The sequence below is a fragment of the Miniopterus schreibersii genome, assembly GCF_964146895.1.
Source record: "Miniopterus schreibersii genome assembly, chromosome: 9".
Classification (NCBI taxonomy): domain Eukaryota; kingdom Metazoa; phylum Chordata; class Mammalia; order Chiroptera; family Miniopteridae; genus Miniopterus; species Miniopterus schreibersii.
The window spans coordinates 84102332-84121128 of record NC_138118.1 but is presented as its reverse complement, the minus strand read 5'-3'; the positions used below and the strand labels follow the sequence as shown (position 1 = coordinate 84121128).

The 18797-nt window shown below is 61.2% G+C and overlaps 1 protein-coding gene across 1 annotated transcript; it reads right to left on the bottom strand.

Annotated features, from left to right (window-relative positions):
* Positions 1–5440: 5440 nt before the first annotated feature.
* MYO1G (myosin IG) lies at positions 5441–18550 on the bottom strand. The gene is made up of 22 exons (XM_081146488.1): positions 18325–18550; positions 16835–17043; positions 16623–16716; positions 15822–15987; positions 15563–15616; positions 14842–14937; positions 14573–14692; positions 13879–14088; positions 13639–13784; positions 13131–13245; positions 12854–13024; positions 12594–12664; positions 11435–11509; positions 11168–11300; positions 10783–10949; positions 10328–10535; positions 8123–8346; positions 7511–7655; positions 6788–6892; positions 6516–6629; positions 5792–5946; positions 5441–5702 (listed from the first exon to the last, which is right to left on the bottom strand). The coding sequence occupies exons 1-22, from the start codon at positions 18465–18467 to the stop codon at positions 5546–5548; spliced, it is 3078 nt and encodes a 1025-aa protein (XP_081002614.1). The 5' UTR covers positions 18468–18550; the 3' UTR covers positions 5441–5545.
* Between the last annotated feature and the right edge of the window lie 247 nt (positions 18551–18797).

Genomic DNA, 18797 nt, shown 5'->3' with positions numbered 1-18797 from the left:
AAATCAATAAAAACATAATTTTAGAAATGAACCAGGAAGTTACGAACACCAGGAGCAGTTTCCTGAGCTGTCGACAGGTTTCAGTCCCCTCAGCCAAGTTTGAAACCTCTGGTCCACAGCCTCGCCAGCCCTGGGCATTGTCGGAGTCTTGGTTTTTGCCTGGACGACTGGAAGGCACATTTTCTCTGCCTCCCTGGTTGACATTTCCTGGTTTGGGGACTGCAGGTGTTTCCTCGGTAGGGAAATGCCGACCCCCGGCTTCCTCCCAGTTCCTGTTGGGCGAGGAATTTTCAACACAATCGTTTGTGTTTGTGCTCCTGCGTCAGTCACTTCCCACTGCCACCACCTGAGGTCCTGGTGGCCCCTCAGGCCTTGCCCATGAGCGGTGATGGGTCTCTGAGCTGTGACCGCTTTGCAATGGGCTGTCACCTCATCACCTGCTCTGGTCCCTGTCACCCGGATTCCCTCAATCTGCTGCCAGCACCTCTAGCTGGCCGTCCTGCCTCCCTCTCAGACTCCATGTGGTGAGACCAGCCCTGCGGCTCCCTCCAGCCCTGGCCCCGGCTGTCCCCACCGTGGGAGGCTCAGCCACACCATCTGCTCCCAAGCCCACTGGCCATGGATGAATTTACCCGCAAATGGAGGCCAGCGCCGAGGGTCATCGCCACAGCCAGAGCCCTGAGTGTCCTGCCTTTCCAGAGCCTGGCTGCTGTCTGCGTTCAGAGCACAGACAGGAAACGTGCTCTCGAGTCCACGCAGGACCGCTCTCCCCCATCAGGTCCTGTTGTGCCGCCTGGTCTGGGGAGCAGCCGGGATTCCTCCTCTTCCCCTTTTGGTTGTTGCTTCTTTGTTTAATGAACGTTTTAGTTCAGGAGATAGAAATATTTTTTAGTACTTTAAAACATATATATTTATTTTTTAAAAAGATATTAGGAACAAATTTTGCCTCATTTTAAAAAATATGTTTTATTGATTTCATTTAGAGAGAAAGAGAGAGGGAAAGAGAAACCAATGAGAGAAGCACCACCGACCGGCTGCCTCCTGCACGCCCCCTGCTGGGGGGCACCGAGCCCACAGCCCAGCATGTGCCCTGACGGAATGGAACCAGCAACCTCTTGGTTCATGGGCCGACGCTCAACCACTGAGCAACACCAGCCGGGCTAAAAAAATTATTGATTGATTTTTCAGATAGGAAGGGAGAGAGAGACACACATGGATTTTTATCACTTATTTATGCATTTGTTGGTTGATTCTTGTATGTACCCTGACTGGGGAATCGAACCCTCAACCTGGCATAGTGGAACAGTGCTCTAGCCAACTGAGCTATCTGGCCAGGGCTAGAAATATTTTTAAAGTATCATTTATTAAAACCTTACTAAAATATTAAGGGAATTTAAAATTTAAAAGAATCCACACACAGTGCTGTGGGCTCACGGACCTACTGGCCCCATTTTTGTTTCTCTGGTTCTCGCCTGGTGTCTATCAATACCTGTGTCCACTTCACGTTGTCCTGACAGCGTGTCGTTCCATGTCGCACGGTCCTCTGTCCCTGCTTTACATCACGGCACCAACGTGTCACCACCTCTTCAGGTCATCTTAGCGACCACCAGTTTAGATGAGCCGACATCCTCTAGCCATGTGTTCTGTGCTTCAGTGGGGGCGTCCAGAGGGGCAGACCACCTCCAGATGCCTGGGTTTTATTCTGGTGGAGGTGCCACAGGAGGTGTTTGCGCAAGACCACCCCCCACTGCCTCCACCTTGGACCAGAACTGCCCCCTAGGGAGGGTTCCCGCCCGGGCTGTGCAGGCTGAGAAACCAGAAGCCAGAGGCCGTCAGCAGCATCCCGCTCGCCCCCTAGTGGCCGGTTCCCGCATTTGTGCAGCACAGGAAGCCCTGGACCAGGTCAAAGTGATGTCAGGTGGAAAAAGCTCAGAACCGTGGGTGAGAGGTGGAGGCTAGTTTCCCCCAAATTAACGGTGGTACCAGTACCTTCATAGGATCGGGATACATGGTGGTACATTCGTCAGAAACCCCCGATGGTACATTTAAGATCTGAAGTGTCATTGAATGTAAATTTCATGTCAAAACAGAAGTCTGTAAACAGGCACCGAGCCTCACTTGTGATGTGAAATGAAGGTGTTTGGGGCGAAGTGTGTAGTAACAAAGTTCGAGGAGAGAAATGGGTGGGCTCGGGACAGAGGGAGCGATGGACGGACAGTGCTGGAGGTGGGCTCTAGGTGGGAGATTTAAGGACATTCACTGTGAAATTCTGTCGACTTTGCTGCAGGTTTGAATATTTTCATGATAAAATGCTGGGGAGTCTTCCTGGAGGAGGTGGCCTCTGAGCTGGGCCTCCCCCTGGGATGAGTGCCTGTGTGTGGGGGGGTCACTATCTTTCCCTGGGATCAGGTTCATCAGGCCTGGGTGTCTGGGGGGGCATGCTGATGAGAGTGAACAGGGAAGCTGAATCTGTCAGGGACACCCCCAGAGACCCCGATCCCCAAGGAGCTTCAGAGATGGATAGACTGGTGCCCACTGTCCCAAGATGGTGCCCAGGTGGTGGACACCGGGGCCCAGTGCTTTCATGGGAGAAGTTCCCGTAAATGAGGGTCCCACTGCTGCTCTGGTTGTGCCCTTGCATGTGGGGACTTTGCAGCCTCCACTGTTCCCGCCATCAGCCACTGTGGTCCCACTGTGGTTGCCCCCTCAGGGCAGGGGGCAGGGAAGGGAGCCCGGGGCCTGACAGGGAGGGGAAGGGCAGAACGAGACCCACCCAGTTTTAATGACAAGCATGAGTGAAAATCGGTGGATCTCCTGTCCTTGGGGCTGGCTCAGCCAGTGCCCCTCATGCACCCTCAGGGACCGGGCATCGGGCACAGTCGGGAGGGGCCAGGGCCTGGCAGGGTTTCCTCGCTCTGTGGAGACCCCCAAGAAGACGCAGGCAGCCTCTGGTTTCAGCTCAGCTCCGTGCTGGCGAAAGCAGCGTAGGCCCTGCCCCGTTCGTCAGCTCTGAGGCCACTTCCTGGGGTCCTCACCCACCATCAGAGCAGCTATTGGGCACAGTTGGTTGTTACATATTATAGTCTAATTATTATAGTCTAATGTTTTATGGAGGTAAAGTGCTCATTGATTTTACTGAGATGTGTCATAGCTTAGAAGTTTTATGAGTGTATCTTGGCAGACAGCTGTCATTGCAATTAAAAATAAATTACAGTGAAAAAGAAATTACTGGATTGAGTCTTGAGTAGCCAAGAGAGCTGTAAAATTATACATGAGAAATGATTGAAATTCTGCGGGCTGGTGCCTGGCAGCCCTGAGGAGCTCCGTGTGGCCTGGTGCATGGATGCCACGTTGCTAACCCAGGCTCTCCCACGTGCTGGATACTGAAGTGGATTGGAGACTCCTGACCACTTTCCCCAGGAGGGGCCCGGAGAGAGCAGCCGGAGGAAAATGGCAGTCAGTTGTAGACGCATTCCCCCAGTCCATTCCAGTTGGAGGGGTGTCTGCACACTTGACCCCTGCAGTTGGAAGGCCCAGACTCCAGTTGTTGACCATGCGGGGACTTGGGAAGGCGGGAGCACGGGTAGAATTGCAGCAAGAGGGGTGGGCCCGGCATTGGAGCCCTGCATCTCTCAAGGGCACTGAAGTACCGTCCGCCTACAGTGGGTGGGTGTAGCAGACACGTGCCACACAATGGCCTCTGACGTGGGTGTCGTGATGACTCCTTGGGCACATTGACACTAGTCCCCATCTGTGAGTGCTCCTGTCTGGCTGGGTGCTTAGGCGTAGGTGTGACACGGGACACGCCTGCCTGGATCTGCCCCACTCAGCCCCAGGGGCCCCAGGCACGTCACTGGACCTCCCATCTCCCACCTGTCACAGGAGGGTAAAGGTAACACTGACCTTGCAGGTATGGGGTGAGGTGATATTTGTGGAGCTCCTAGAACAGTGGCTCATAGTCACAGGTGCCAAATATAAGGGTTTGTGGTGCTTGCATGTAACGTATGGGAATTGGCCTGACAGGTGGTTGGAGTCCAGTAATGGGGCTCTGTCACCTTCCTCTCCCTAGCTTGTCATCTGCCCCTGACACCCGGGGAAGCACCACCTGCACACTGCAACCCTTCTCTCTGGAGGCTGGACACACTGCGTTCAGCTCTGGGCCCAGGGAGTGCACCAGCCCCTAGCAGTGCTGGGCACCCAAATGTTGCCAGGTGGTATGTTCAGTCCCCCCTTCCGCACTAAGCCCTTGTCCCAGCTGGGCAGTGGCTGGGCTTCCCAAAGAAGTGATGGCCTGGCTGGTGTGGCTCAGCAGTTGAGCATCGACCCATGTACCAGGGGGAGGTCACGGGTTCGATTCCCAGTCAGGGCACATGTCTGGGTTGCCGAGGGCGCGACCCCCAGCAGGGGCATGCAGGAGGCAGCCAACTGATGTTGATGTCGATGTTTCTGTCTCTCTCTCCCTCTCTCTTCCTGTTTCTCTAAAAAATCAATAAAAACATTAAAAAAAAGAAAAGAAGTGGGTGATGCCGACAGCTCTCAGCAACCCGCTCACAGCAACCTGCAGGACCCACAAAGGCCAAGACCACCTATGTCTGGGGCAGCTTAGGTCCACATTGGATTGCTCTGTGGGAGAGGCAGGGAGAGAGGCTGCAGCCCCCCAGTCCGGACCCCCAGGCTGGCCAGGGACAAGCAGCTCTCCCAGGGCAGGAGCGGCCAAACAGGACCTGTGGCAGGAGGTGACCCTGCATGCCCCAGGACAGGGACAAGGGGAAGCCTCAGTGAGGGCCGAGCCCTTCAGTGACACACCACAGGCCATGGCAGACAGATGCAAACCTCCCCTACACCAACAGGGCACACCCAGGCAAGGATGCCCCTGAATTTAGGGCACCCCAGCTGTGAGAACAGAGGGTCTGCCCCTGGGTGGAAGAGAGGGCCAGAGGCTGGGAGAGGCTGGGGGCTGGGGAGGGCTCTGTTGGCCAGAGGGGCTGGTGTGTGTCCACTCCGGCCTTCCTTCCTTGACTTCCCAAGAAGCCCCAGACACCGGCCAGGCTCTCAGATTCTGGGAGGCCCTAGATGCTCCGCCCAGAGGTAGGGGTCCCAGGGCTGGGACAGTGTGCACCCTCAGAGGCTGGTGGGCCTGCCAGCTTCCCCAGGGCCCAGTAGGAACAAGGCCAGCAGTCCTACAGGAGGGGGTGGGCAGGGTCCACGTTGAGGGGACAGCCTGAAATCTATGGCGGGGAGGTGGGGGTCAGCCTGGGGCAGAGAGGACAAGGTTTCCTCTCAGACCACGAGCTCCACGGCCAGTTGAGGCCCCACCAGACTGGTTCCCCAGGCCGCCTGCTCCAATCCCAGTGATCCTGCAGGGGTCAGCACAGGACACGGGGGCGACATCTGCCAAATAGGCCCGGCCGTCCACCCACAGACACAGCCCACTGGCACGTGTAGCATGCTTTTTTATTTCCTAGGGCTGGGGGATTCTCGTGAGGCAGGTGGGGGCGGAGGAGCTGTCCCCTTTGGCTGCGCCTTGGCAGGCAGGACAGGGGGCTCAGCTGCTCGGCCACAGGAGGGTGAAGTTGCCGCGGCTGCAGCGGAAGTCAGGCTCGGGCTGCTCCGGCCTGGGCTCCACAGACACCAGGCGCCGGTTGCCCCGCTGGCTTAGGGGGATGCAGTCAGACACACGGACCTCCAGGGAGCGGCCATCCCTGAAGAGGATGGGAGAGTGGTCAGGTGGGGATGGACTGGGGGGCAGGGGGGCAGGCCCCTCAGATTGAAAGCCACCCACCCCACTCACCCCTGGCAGTGCGCGGCCAGCACGCCCACCAGCTCCCCCACGCGGTTGTCCAGCGGTGGCCTTGAGCGGTGCAGACACACCACCAGGTCGTCCTGACCGGTCGCGTGCACCACCACCAGCTGGTCCCGTCCGCTGGTCACGCTCAGCCCAGTCACCTGTGGGGAGTCAGGGTCAGGGGGTAGCAGGCCCTCCTCTCAACCCTGCAGTCCCCTAGGACCCAGACTCTGGAGCCCCATCCGCTGCTCTACCGTTGGTCCCCCCAGGTCTCCTTCCTCCCTCGAGGCTCTCAGGTGCCTGACTGTGCTGGTGGGACTGAGGAGCTGACCTTTCAGCATCTGTTCTCTCCATTCCTTCTAAGTAGCCACACTGGTCATGTGGCTCCAGACCAGATACCTGCCCAACCTCGGACTGTCATAGGGACCCTGGCCTGGACCTGCCTGGGGCCAATCGTTGCTCTGTGGGAATAGAAACTGGGGCTCCAGGGACTAGTGAGCCACAGAACTGGGTGGTGAGGGGGTCCACAGGTTCTGGTGGGAGATCTCCCAGCCGGGCATAGGTGTGGGGAGATGGCCCACCTGGGGGCCAGAGTAGAGAGTGGTGGGGAGGGGGCTGTGCCCGCAGGAAGCCATGCAGGCTGTTGGGGGGGGTCATCCTGAGCTGAGACTATTCAGGCAGGTGAGAGGGGAGGGGCCCACGGATGCTGCTCCCCACCCCACAGGCTCACCGTGTCCAAGGGCACCGCCCGCATCACTCGGTACTGCCGGCCGGGCTCCAGCTTGTACAGGTGCCGGTCAGTGAGCAGGAGGGCGCGGTCCCGGCACTTGTTGAAACGATTCACCTGCAGGACAGGCGCTTGGGGTCACTCCCCACCCAGGCACCCCCCACGCCCGCCCTGTGTTCTCCCTGCCTGACCATTTGGAGCTGACCCTTTCCCAAGTGTCAGGAGCACTGTGAGGCCTCTCAGGGGCCTGGCTTGGGCCCTCGTCCACTGCTCACCTTGCGGACGTGGCTGGAGAAGAGCACGGCGCCGAAGCCATCCTTTTCCCGAAGGGTCTTCAGGCGCTGAGCAAACAGGCTGGAGGCAGTAGGGTTGTCGGTGGCCTGAGCACAGATGAGGGGCAGCTTGGGATGGGGTCTTGGGACCATGACTGACTGACAGGGACCCTGGGTGAATGGCACAGCTACCCGGGAAATAGAGTCGGACCGTGCACGTGCCACGTCCGCTGGGCTCACCTGCCACCCCGAGTCCTGAGGGCCCAGCACAGTCCCCATGGCCTAAGGTTCTAGGCATCAAGGGTCTGCCCTCCATACTGGCCACCAGGTCTGCTCCTCAGGCCAGATTTGGACGGACCCGGAGGAGTGGGGCCCAGCAGCCAGTGGGAACCAGGCCCCTCCATGCACATCCACCAGGGCAAACCCCAGGCCCCTGGGCCTTTTATTTCCTGCAGACCCGGTCAGGGGCAAGCTGATAGTGCCCACCCACATGAGGGCCAAGGGGAGCCATGGCTGGGGTGCTGGCTGTGGGTTGGAGGGCTGTGTTGGAGAATAGGGGAGGTGTTCCCGAGAATGGGGGGCTGGCCTTAGAATGGGGGGGAAGGGAGTGGGGGCAGGGCCGGGGAGGAGCAGGTGCTCGGTGAAGCCCAGGCAGCTCAGCTGGTTCTGGGAAACACTAACTTCAGAGGCAAAGGCCCTTCCCGGGTCCCCAGTCCCAACACTCACAGAGGACAAGTAGTCCCGCAGCCAGGCCCGCCGGCAGCCCCAGTCCTGCCGCAGCTCCTGCAGGGCCCCCATGGCGGCCACCTTGGCCTGGATCTGGGCCATGTCTGAGGGGGGGATGTTCTTCACCAGCTGCCGCGCCCGCCACCTGGGGAGACAGGTGCTTGGATGGGCCTCACCCTCCCCCACCCCGGGTCCTGCCTCTCACGCCCTTTTCTCGCAGGAGAAGGCAAAGTCCCCCAGCCTCACACCGGCCACCCTGGTGTCCCAGCCACCCCTCCTGCTCTGAGAATGCTGTTTACTCTGTGCCACTCAGCCTGGAGAACTCCTACTCTGCCTGCAAAGCCCCACACAGGTTTCCCTGACTCCTAGCCCCGGCCGCCACCCTCCCCTGCAGGCCACTCGTGAGGAACCGGAGGCCTGTGACCTCTCCGAATGCCCAGGGTGGTGTGGGACCGCAGGGCTCTCGTAACAACTGCGGGGCCTGGGCAGCTGGGCTTTCCCCGTGCTTTCCAATGTCTCCAGCCGGCAGTGCCGGGTTCAGACAACTGAGGCCAGGTGTTCACTGGGCACTAGCTGGGCTGGAAAGGGCGAGGGGGCAGCCGAGGGTGGTACCTGCAGAAAAGCGCGTGGCAGGCGTCCTGGAAGGGCTGCAGCACCGCTGGGGGCTGCGGCCAGGCGAGGTTGCGGCCATAGAGCGGGGGCTGCCTTGCGTCCTGGAACCGCCGCTGCATCTCTGCCAGGTGAGCGCACACCTTGTGCCTCCGGAACCAGCGCATGATAGTGTAGACGGCCCGCAGTCGCCGGCAACGCCACCGCGCCAGGGTGCCCCGCCAGGCCTGTGGGGGCCAGCGAGGACCTGGTCAGGCCCCCGCCAGGCCCCGTCCCGCTCGCGGCCCCCCACGGCCACCGGCCTGGGCAGCCCCTCTGCCCTACACACTGCCTTGGAGCACAGGGTGGGGCTCGCCTGACCCTGGCTCCGGGAACCACCTCCACCTGGCCTTACCCCAGCCTCTGCTCAACTCTTGGGAAAGAGCCGCTCACCCGACCCAGGTCTTTTAAGCTGAGACCCCCCCCCCACACACACACCGCTAGGGACTCCCAGGTGCCCCCAAAGAGAAAGCATGTGACAAAGGGGTTTGGGGGCAGACACAGCCCATTCCCCACCTATGAGCTGTAACTTCCAACTGTCCACCTGGAATCTGACCTGTCAGAGACCTAACCCCCTAGGAGACCCCTAGATGGAGAGGCACCCGGACCGCAGCCATCAAAACCCAGACCACAAACCCTGCAAGGCAGGCAGCCCAGGGGACGCACAGATTGAAGCAGACTTAAGTAACGTCACATGGATTGCGACGTCGGGACGGATTGGGACAGACAGGAGGCGACCGGGAAGCTGACACGGGGGCGTGTGGCAGCAACGATCAGTGTGAACCTGCGAAACCCCGTTTGTTTCTGGTAACAGTGTTGTGTCATAGTCTTAAAAACAATGCTCAGCCCGGCCAGTGTGGCTCAGTTGGTTAAGCATCATCCCAGGCACCACGAGGTCGCCAGTTCTATTCGGGGTCAGGGCACAAGCCCGGGTGGCGGGCTCGACCCCCAGTAGGGGCGTGAAGGAGGCAACCGATTGATGTTTCTCTCTCACTGATGTTTCTATCTCCGTCTCCGTTCCTCTCTCTAAAAATCAATACATATATATTTTTAAAATTAAAAACAAACAAACAATGCCTATAGGTTAGAGGAAGCAGCAGAAGTAACGGCCGTGTGCCCTGCGTCGTTTCTGATGGGATCTGGGCGTCCACAAGACGTAACAGGTAATAGCGAGGCACTTGTGGAAATTCAAATGTGGCCCACATGCTAGATACTCAGATAGGTTCCATTTTACCCGTGTCAGAGTTCTTGCGCGTCAGTGTGGCCATAAGGGTGAATGCCCGTGACCTTAGCACGTGCCTGCTGGAGTATTTAGGGGTGGCCTTGCTTTATATGGCTCAGGAAAAATGCAAATCTGTACACATCTGAGCGTCTGCATGTGGGTGTGAAGAGAGTCAGAGAGGCAGACACGGGGTGGGGCGCACGGCCTAGCGAGCCAGGTGTACAAATCGTTCGGCTTTTCTGTGGGTCTGAAATGTGAAAAACAGAGGCTGTGGGGAGAGGTGGAAAATCCACTGTCCTCAGGAAAAACACACGGAAATGATGACAAAGGAAATGATCTGCTTCAAGGTAACTGGGACAGAGGTGGGGCGACTATGCAAAACCACAGTGGTCCCCAGGTGACGGTGGACGCCGGGCAGCAGGGTGGGAATTTGGTTCACTTAGCCACATGCTTTTCTCTAGGTTTGAAATCTTTCAGAATAAATAGGAGAAAGGAGGGAGGAAGGAAGGAAGGAAGGAGGGAGGGAGGGAGGGAGGGAGGGAGGGAGGAGGGAAGGAGGGAGGGAGGGAGGGAGGGAGGGAAGGAAGGAAGGAAGGAAGGAAGGAAGGAAGGAAGGAGGGAAGGAGGGAAGGAGGGAAGGAGGGAAGAAGGGAGGGAGGGAGGGAGGGAGGGAGGGAGGGAGGGATGGGGGAGGTCGGAGGTCGGAGGTCGGAGGTCGCAAGCCAGGATCCCGAGAAAGTCGTGCTGGGAGCACCTGAGCCCCCCTGGCCTGAAGCTGGTGGCTACAGGACGCGAGGACCTGAACCAAGTCCACACCTTTTCCGGAGTCGGTTTCAGGCCTGGTCTGTCTCCTGGAAGGAGCTGGGAGCCCTGCGGCACCTGGAAGTGCCCCGCCCCCGTGGTGCGCGATCCCCCCACCCCCCACCGCGTGGGCGCCCAGGCGGCACCTTCTGCAGCAGCAGCACGATGATGGGGACGAGGCGGGCACGGCTCTGCTCCAGGGTGACCAGCGTCTGGGGCGAGCGGATGAAGAGCTTGCTGTGCCCGAAGGCCACGTCCCCTTGCAGCCCGTGCTGCTCCAGCAGGGCCCTCACGGCCTCCTGGTCCGAGCCCAGCAGGTGGTTGGGCCACGTGTACTCACAGGTCATCTTGTACCTGTCACCACGGGACAGGGCGGTGGGTGCCAGGCCCCGGGGAGGGTGGCCGAGCGTCCCCGCCCCTCCCCCTCGATGCCACTCCCACCTTAGCCCTGCCCCCCCCCCTCCAGCCCTCAACAAACTGCACCCTGCCCCTGGCCCTGTCCGGCTCCTCCTGTCACCGAGGATCCTTTTGGGGACCCCTCCCCCGTCTGCCCCTCACCCCTCAGGACTCAACAGAGGAACGGGTGGGGGGTGGGCTGTACCTGAGCAGGAATCGAGGGTATGGCTGGCGGGAGGCGAAGCCAGCCCTGCGGACCCTCACGTTCTCCAGCAGCCCCAGGTAGGCGACCTGGTGGCGGCAGTGGCCCTCGTCCAGCTGCGCGGCCACCTTGTCTTCGTTGGGTTTGATGCAGCGCACATAGAAGGGCTCCTGGCAGGGCAGGGGGTAGTGGGAGAGGGTCACGGCCTGGCCCCAGGACGTCCCACTTGAGTACTGATGGGCCCTCCCTGCTGGAGAGGGGCTCACAGCAGAAAGAAAAAACGCCCCCTCCCCGTGGTGCTCCGAGGCAGGCGGGGGGCCTGACTGGACAGCCAGGTATAGACAAAGGACCTGGAGGGGTCCGTGGTGGGGCTGGGACGTGGCTGTACCTTGGAGGCCAGGTTTTCGACTAGGGCCACCATGGAGTTCTTGAAGAGTGTGCCGGCAGTCAGGGGGCGCTTGGTCACTTCTGTGATGTCCTGCTGCCCATCCGGCCACATGGCCCGCAGGGTAGGGTCCGAGCTGAGGACACAGGCCGCATGCTGAGCCACCCTCGGGGAGGCGGCCCCCACCCAGCTCAGCCATTCATTGGTGGTCAGGCGGGAGCCAGACCCAAGCACCCGAGGGCCTTGCCGGCCTGATCCCAAGCCACTCACCTGTTGTAGAGCAACCGCTTGAAGTCCTGGAAAAGGGTGTCTCTGTTCTTGTCGATGAAGCCCTGAACGGAGTACCTGCGGAGACAGGGCGGGGCATGAGGGATGAGGGTGCCCCTCGAGCTCTCCCCATGCCTCTGTCTTCACAAGTGGGCCCCTCTCCCTTCCCCAGAAGTCTTTCTCCTAAAGATGAGTCCAGTGGTGGTGCCCGTGGCTCTGGACCCAAATGTCAGGGCCCTGAATCCTGCTCTAGTGCATACATGCTGTGTGACCTGGGACAAGTTACTAAACCTCTCTGTGCCTCAATATATATCACACACTCAGAACAGTGCCTAAAAACCCAGCAACTGCATTACAGCCAGGAACTCCCAAGTCACGGTCTGTCTTAACCCTTGTTGCATCCTTTCACTGCGAGGATGCTCGGGGCCACATTCTCGGCCTGCTTATAGCCCCGAGCTGTGCCCACACCGGGTATCTGGCTGCTTTGTCTACTCCAGTCCTCCCTGTGAGGGATACCTGAGCCACACGCGCCTCTGTGAGTCGCCTCAGATCTGATGGGGGATGAGGCGAGTGACAGGTGAGTAATAGTAACCACCGCGATTTCTGGAGAACACGCTGGGCCTTGGTGCTCAGGGTGTGGCCTGAGGACCGGGTGCTTGTTAGAAACACAGACTCTGACCCCTCTGCCCTAGGTGCTGACCTGTACCTGTACCTAGCTCGTCGTGTGACCGAGTGACCCTGGGTGCCCAGCAAAGGCCCCACCTGGCTCCACCTGGGATGGGGCCCAGGTGTGGGCGTTTCTGAAAGCTCCCCAGAAGACTCTATGATTTGGCCAGGGCTGAGAACCACTATCTTAAAAGCCCTGTGGGGAAGGGTATGTTTCAAGTGTCTTAAAAGGGAGGGGGGTAGCTCGGCTGGTGTGGCCTAGTGGTTGAGAATCATCACACACACCAGGCGGTCACCAGTTCGATTCCTGGTCAGGGCACATGCCCGGGTTTTTGGGCTCGATACCCAGTAGGGGGTGTGCAGGAGGCATCGATGTGTCTCATCCATGTTTTTCTCTCTCTCTCCCTCTCCCTTCCTCTCTACACAATCAATAAAGTCATTTTTATAAAAAAGGAGGGGGCAGACGGCAGGACCGAAGGTGGGGTGGGGGCCTTACGTGACATCCCCCGCATAGTGCTTGATCCTGAAGTCTCGGCCAAACTCCATGGTCTTGTCTGTGGGGCAGAGCTGATGGGGGGACAGCCAGGGTCAATGCACAGAAGGGGGGGTCTGCAGGGAAGGGGTGGACAGTCCTGCAGGGGGGGCCGGGCCACCACTATGGCCCTTCTGAGCTGGGCAGCGTGGTGCCTGTGGGGCGCAGGCCAGCACCATGACCAGCTGGGGCTGGGAGGTGGGGTGCGCGCAGGAGGGGGGCACCTGGCGGCTGGTGTAGTGGGCGTGGTGGCGGTGGTGCGTGTCCAGGGTCTGCAGGAAGATCCGGTCTGTGATGGTGCCGGCGCTGCTGCAGGCCTCGTCCAGCACGGCCAGGATGCCCCGGTGGGGCCGCTCGACCAGGTCCACGATGGTGGCGTTGTTGAAGTACTCCACCTGCCGCAGAGTGAGCGGGCGGCTCCCAGCCTGGCCGACTGGCCTCTCCCCCCGCCCAGCGCCTCTTCCCCGCCAGGGCCCGTGGTGCAGGGCGGCGGGCACTCACGCTCTGCCAGGCGATGCCCTCCCGCTGGTACTCCTCCTGCTCCTGTTTCAGGATGAGCTGGATGAACAGCTGCTGCAGCTTCTCATTGCAGTAGTTGATGCAGAACTGCTCGAAGCTGGGCAGGGGCCCACCAGCATCACGCCACTGCCGGTGTGGGCTTTTGCTCCATGTGGCAGCCTCGCCCCAGCAGCTCCTCTGAAGCTGGCTCACGGGGTCCGGTGCCAGCCCCCCCACCACGGCCTCACTGTGGGGTGGTTCTCCCGAGCTGGGCCCTTCCTTACCCCTGGGCCCCACCTCTGGCACATGTGCCCACAGCAAGGGGAAGTGAGCTTGGGATTTTGCCTTCCCGGGTATCACTGAATGGGTGGCACTACTGAGGCAGGCTTGGATGTGACCCTGGGGTCAGGGACCAGCCAGGACAGACACCAGACATCCCGCTCCCCAGCCAGCCAAGCTCCCTGGGACTGAGGGGGCCCTAGAGGTTGGGGGTCAGAGCTGGGCTGCCCACCTGTTGACAGGGAACACTTCGAAGCCATAGATGTCCAAGACGCCGATGACTGTATCCTTGCCGTCCCGCCGGGGGTCCCGGCCCCGGGCTTCCATGACACTGTTGATCCGGTTCACCACCCACTCAAACAGCCGCTGGTACACCGCCTGGGGAGAGCCCGAGCTGCTTCTGGCTGCCTCTGGCCTTGCTTCCCCCAGGAAGGCCTCCTGGTTCTTCCCCACACTGCCTGTCCCACGGTACCTTGGCACAGGCGTCCCGGGCGTAGCTGGCCTCGGCTGCAGTATGGCCCTTCTCAATGACTTCCCTGCCCCCGGAGGCTACAGTGCGTGCCAGCAGGCAGCGCATCACCAGCTCCCGGGGCGTGGCCGTCAGCTCAGCCACGTGGTCCACCAGCACCTCCTCGGCCACAGCCAGGTGCCCCTCTTCCATCTCCACAAATTCAATATTTCCCTGGTGATGGGGAAACCGGGGAAACTCAGGCTCCTTGCCCCAGAAGAGCCTGCACGCCTCTGCCCGGGGAGGGGTGAGGGGTGGCAGGGGCATAGCCCGAGATGGGGGAGGGCCCCCAGCAGCCAGGGGTTTCCCCAAGGCTTCCCACCAAGCACGCTGGCTATGTGCTACCTCAGAGAGAACACAGGCCAGAGGCACACAGCTCTTCAGTGACAGAATCAAGAGGCAGGTCTGCACGATGCTCGGCTGACCAGCCAGGACTGCCCTCGCCTGCTACGCGTGGGCTCATCCGCCAGACAAGGACCTGGCAGCTCCCAGGCCGGAATGGCCGCAGTCTGGGCACATGCAGCCCGCGGCTCAGGGACCCACAGCCTAAGCATCTGGGCTCCAGCACGGGGAGGAGGGGCAGCTACATGGCTGGGTTGTCGGAGACCAGCCTCCGCCCTAAGGTGCACCCGAGGACAGCACACGGGAGGCGGCGCACCAGGTGCAGTATGGCTGCCAGGATCCGGCGCACAGAACGCATCTCCTCCTCGCTGAAGCCGATCACCCGCATGGCCTCCGTCACCGCCTGGTGGTGGCTCCTCTCCTCGCTGTCCGAGGCCTGGGGGAGAAGGGGATCGGCGCTCCAGCGCGTGCTCAGGCACGGCACCCCCCACACACCGTGCCCCATCCCCTGCACTGAAAGCCTGTTGAATCGGGGGGCCCTGCTGGTGCCGCTGGGCACCCAGCACGCCTGAAGCCGCCACTCACACTGAGCCCTGCGCCCTGGCGGGTGAAGTTGTACAGGGCGGGGTTTCTCTGCAGGTGCAGTTCTTGCAGCTCCGCATCCTCAGAGCCTCGCAGCACCTGGGGGACACGCCCCTGGGTCAGGCCCCGCCCACAGGCAGGACAGCACCCAGCCAACCATGGGTGCTCCGTGACCCTGTGGACACTGCCCGAGTGCAGGGAGAACCCACTTCAGGTTCAGACACAGTGTCGACACTGAACGAGCCTGAGAACTCATTTCAATAGTCAGACGTGGCGTAGACACCACACGAATACAGAGATTCTGCCTCAGTGGTCGGACACTCCCGGTAACCAGGTAGAACCCAACTAAGTCGGTCAGATTGATGCAGACACTGCCTGAGTCCAGAGAGGTCCCACCTCAGTGGTCAGACGTGGTCGTACACCGCATGTGTTCTGGGAGACCCCAATTTGGTGGGTCAGAATGCATTGGACACCAACTGTGTCCAGAGTGAACTCACCTCAATGACATGGTGTAGAGATGCCCGTGGCCCAGGAGACCTCCGTGGGTCTCACTCTGTGTAGACACCACCCATGTCCAGGTAGAACTCACCTCAGGGTCAGTCCTGAACACATGGCTGTGTCCCAGGAGAACCCACCCCAGTGAGGGTGGGGCACAGCAGGGGCCAGAAACTGGACTGTAGGCGGGGTGTTGGGAAGGACTGCCCACGGGCCTGCCTTGGCTCACCTGATAGAAGGCGTGGAAGTTCCTTTCACCCACGTGCTGCTTGAGGACCCGAGACTGAGGAGAGAGGGGAAGCTGGACCCATGTGCCTGGGTGGAGGGGGCCCCCCAGGGACAGGCCCAGAGCCCCAGGGCAGTGCAGGTAGCAGGGTGGCTAGCCTGGCCACAGAGGGAGCCCCACTCTGTGAACCTGGCACATCAAAGAAGGTAAGTTCCTGCCCCCAGGGCCCTGGGCCTGGGAGGGAGAGGCCTGTGCAATCTACCTTTTCCAGTAAGTAGCTGTGGATGTGTCCCCCCACGGGGTCTCCTTTGAAGTCAAAGTTGATGTCCATGTACTTGCCGAAGCGGCTGGAGTTGTGGTTGCGGTTGGTGCGGGCATTCCCGAAGGCCTCCAGCACACAGGTGGACTTGAGCAACACATCCTTGACCCTGCAGGAGGGCACAGGTTGGGGCTACAATGTAAAGACCTCCAGCAGGGGACCGTCCAGCAGTCCAGTGTCCCAGTCTGAGCCATGCTCTGAGCTTCCCTTTACAGGCCGTGGACAGCCCTTCACCCTGAGACGCCCGGAGCGGCCCTGCCAGGCACCTCCCGCCTGCCCCCAGCCAGCTGCAGCCTGCCGTGAGGTCCTGAGTCCGGACGCTCCACCATCGACCTCCGGCTGCAGGGAGAGCAGCTGCCAGCCACATGCTCAGCAACATCTGTCTCCCAAGCCCCACGTCACCCCGTGTCCACAGGAAGAGCAGGTTTCCACACAGGAAGCTGGTGAGCAGCAGGCCGGCCCTGATTTCCGGTTCCCGGCCTAAACCCAACACCTGACTTGGCATCCTGGGCCTTCCTGGCCGGGCAACGTCTCCACTGTCCCGTGCCCCGAGAGAAGCCAAGCACCGCCGTCTGTGGGCCCTCCGCACCCTTCCTGTGGCAAGGTGCCCCCGGCACTGGGTCTCGCCTCCCCTCGCCTCGGTTGAGAAGCCCTTGGTGTGGGGCACAGGAGCCTTCCCAACACGGCCCCCGGGCTCCGTGGTGCCTCCTGCTGTCCAGCCCCTGCCCAGCCGGCTGCCCTCACCTCTCGACCTCCGCCCTCTGGCTGGGGTTGGTGACGGCAGCGATGTACTGCATGATGTGCTTGCTGGCCTCCGTCTTCCCCGCCCCGCTCTCCCCTGCCGGAGAGACAGAGTGAGCAGTCCCCCCCGCACAGCCCCCTGTGCCCACTTCCCCCGGGTGCTCCAATCACCTCCCATTTCTCAAAAATAAAGATGCTGGGGTCCAACGGGGTACCTGAGATCACGATGCAGGTGTCCCTGGACCTGCGTTTCATGGCCCTGTAGGCGGCGTTGGCCACGGCGTACAGGTGGGGCGGCCGCTCGTAGAGCTCGCGGCCCTGGTACCTGGCGATGGCCTCGGGCCCATAGAGGGGCAGCTGCTGGTAGGGGTTCACGGACACGAGCACCTCGCCAATGTAGGTGTAGATGCGACCCTGCTTGAACCTGGCAAAGGCGGGGCCACCCCTCAGCTCTCAGGGCCAGGGGTTCAAGCGCCCAGCACCCAGTTCCTGAGCCCTGACCCACCCCTGGGCTGAGCTTGGAGAAAGGAAGGTGGTGGCCCTGTCTTCCCGGAATGTAGTGTTGGGGTCCACACTGCTCTCCACGGGGTCCTGAAAGCACCCATTTTATGAAGGGACCAACCTGTCCAGAGTCACACTGGGCAAGGCAGAGCCAGCAGGTAGGGAGACAGGCTACAGCCACGACTGACAGGGGCTGGGAGGCAGAGGGTGGGGCCTCGCTATTTCCTGTCTCAAGACCTGGGCGGGACCCAGTGCCAGGAGGGGACCCCGCCTAGCCACACCCAGACGGCAGGGCCTGGGAGGGGTGCCGGGAAGGTACCTGGGGCTGCAGCGGCCCCCACCCTCTCCCAGCACATCTCGACTTCTCAACCCCTCCCTTCAGGACCCCAGTCACCTGCGGGGGTGCCTGCATTGTGGGGAGCACTGGTAGGCCTGCTCCCCAGGGTGTCTGGGAACTGCCCTTCCCCTGGCACCCATTAGAGTTCCTCTTCCTCAGCTGCCTCCGACGGGGGAGTTTCCTTGCTACACCCGCCCCCCCCCCCAACGGCCACCCGGGACCTGCCACCAGGGACCCACTCAGAGACACTTTCTCATGTGTCAGCTGAGTGGCCGGGGCTCAGTGTCCAGGTCAGGATGGAGATGTGATGCTCTCATAAGCCGGTTTGTATGAATGAGAGGTGCTTAGCTCAGCGCCCCACACAAAATAGCTCCCTTCTGTCCTCTGACTCCAGCAGTCTGCTCAGTGGGGCTGCCTTCTGCTCCCCGTGGCTGCCCAGGGGTGAGGCCAGCTCCTGCCAGCCACCGCATGTCACTGCCTGACCCAGGCTCCTCCCTGCCCTCTGCCTTTCTCCATTGGAAATCGGGCCTCCTGTCACTCTACCAGCTGTGCCCTGCAGCACCCACGTGCCCCGGAGACTCATTCAGCTCAGCTGGGCCCCACGAGGGTGATGGGGTGTCCAGCAGTCTGGGTGCTGGTTTGGGTGCCAGGAAGAAGGGGGCAGAAAGCACTGGTTGTGTGGGAGGCAGGAGTCTGAGGAGTTGGAGCGAGGGCTGGCCAGCCCCACCCCCCCAGCCCTGAAGGGACAGTGCTGCCTGCCCCACCGAGCCCCCCTGCGGTGACCCACAGGGCAGTCTGGGTGGCTGTGTAGGCAGCTCCCCCCCACACTGGGGACCAGGGAGAAGGGCGCCAGGGCCCTGGGCCCACCTGAGCTTCAGGTTCTCCATGAAGTCTTCCATGGTCACTTGGTCCAAAAGCACAAAGTCTGCTTTGCCGCACTCGGGGCCTTCTTCATCCTCCAGCCTGCCGGCAGCGGGGAGCACCCAGTCCAGGTTGCCCGCCTGCCCCATCTTCCTGCGCAGAGGGCGGAGGGAGCAGGCCTGGCCTCTGCCCACAGCTCTCCCTGCCGCCTCCCCGAGTGCGGTGAAGTAGGAAGTGGGTTCTGGCCCGGGGAGGGGCTGCCTTCCCTCCCGAGGGGCTCTGACCCTGCTTCCTGGGCGGGCTGGCTAGTGCTGCTCTGCAGGGAGGGTTCCTTCTGGCCCCCGAGGAAGCCCAACCCTCCGATCTCCAATCCACCCAACCCCAGCAGCAGAGGCCCCCAGCCCTGCCACATGGGAGGGAGTCACCTGCAGGACCAACCAAAAGGAAAGACTCCCTGACAGTTGGTTACTTCACCCCAC

Coding starts and splice junctions, on each gene's coding strand:
- MYO1G (XM_081146488.1), bottom strand. CDS start 18,467: ATGGGGCAGGCGGGCAACCTGGACTGGGTGCTCCCCGCTGCCGGCAGG. Junction 5,947..6,515: donor GGGCGGTGCCCTTGGACACG/GTGAGCCTGTGG, acceptor GACTCCCCACAG/GTGACTGGGCTGAGCGTGAC. Junction 5,703..5,791: donor CTGGCCGCGCACTGCCAGGG/GTGAGTGGGGTG, acceptor CATCCTCTTCAG/GGATGGCCGCTCCCTGGAGG.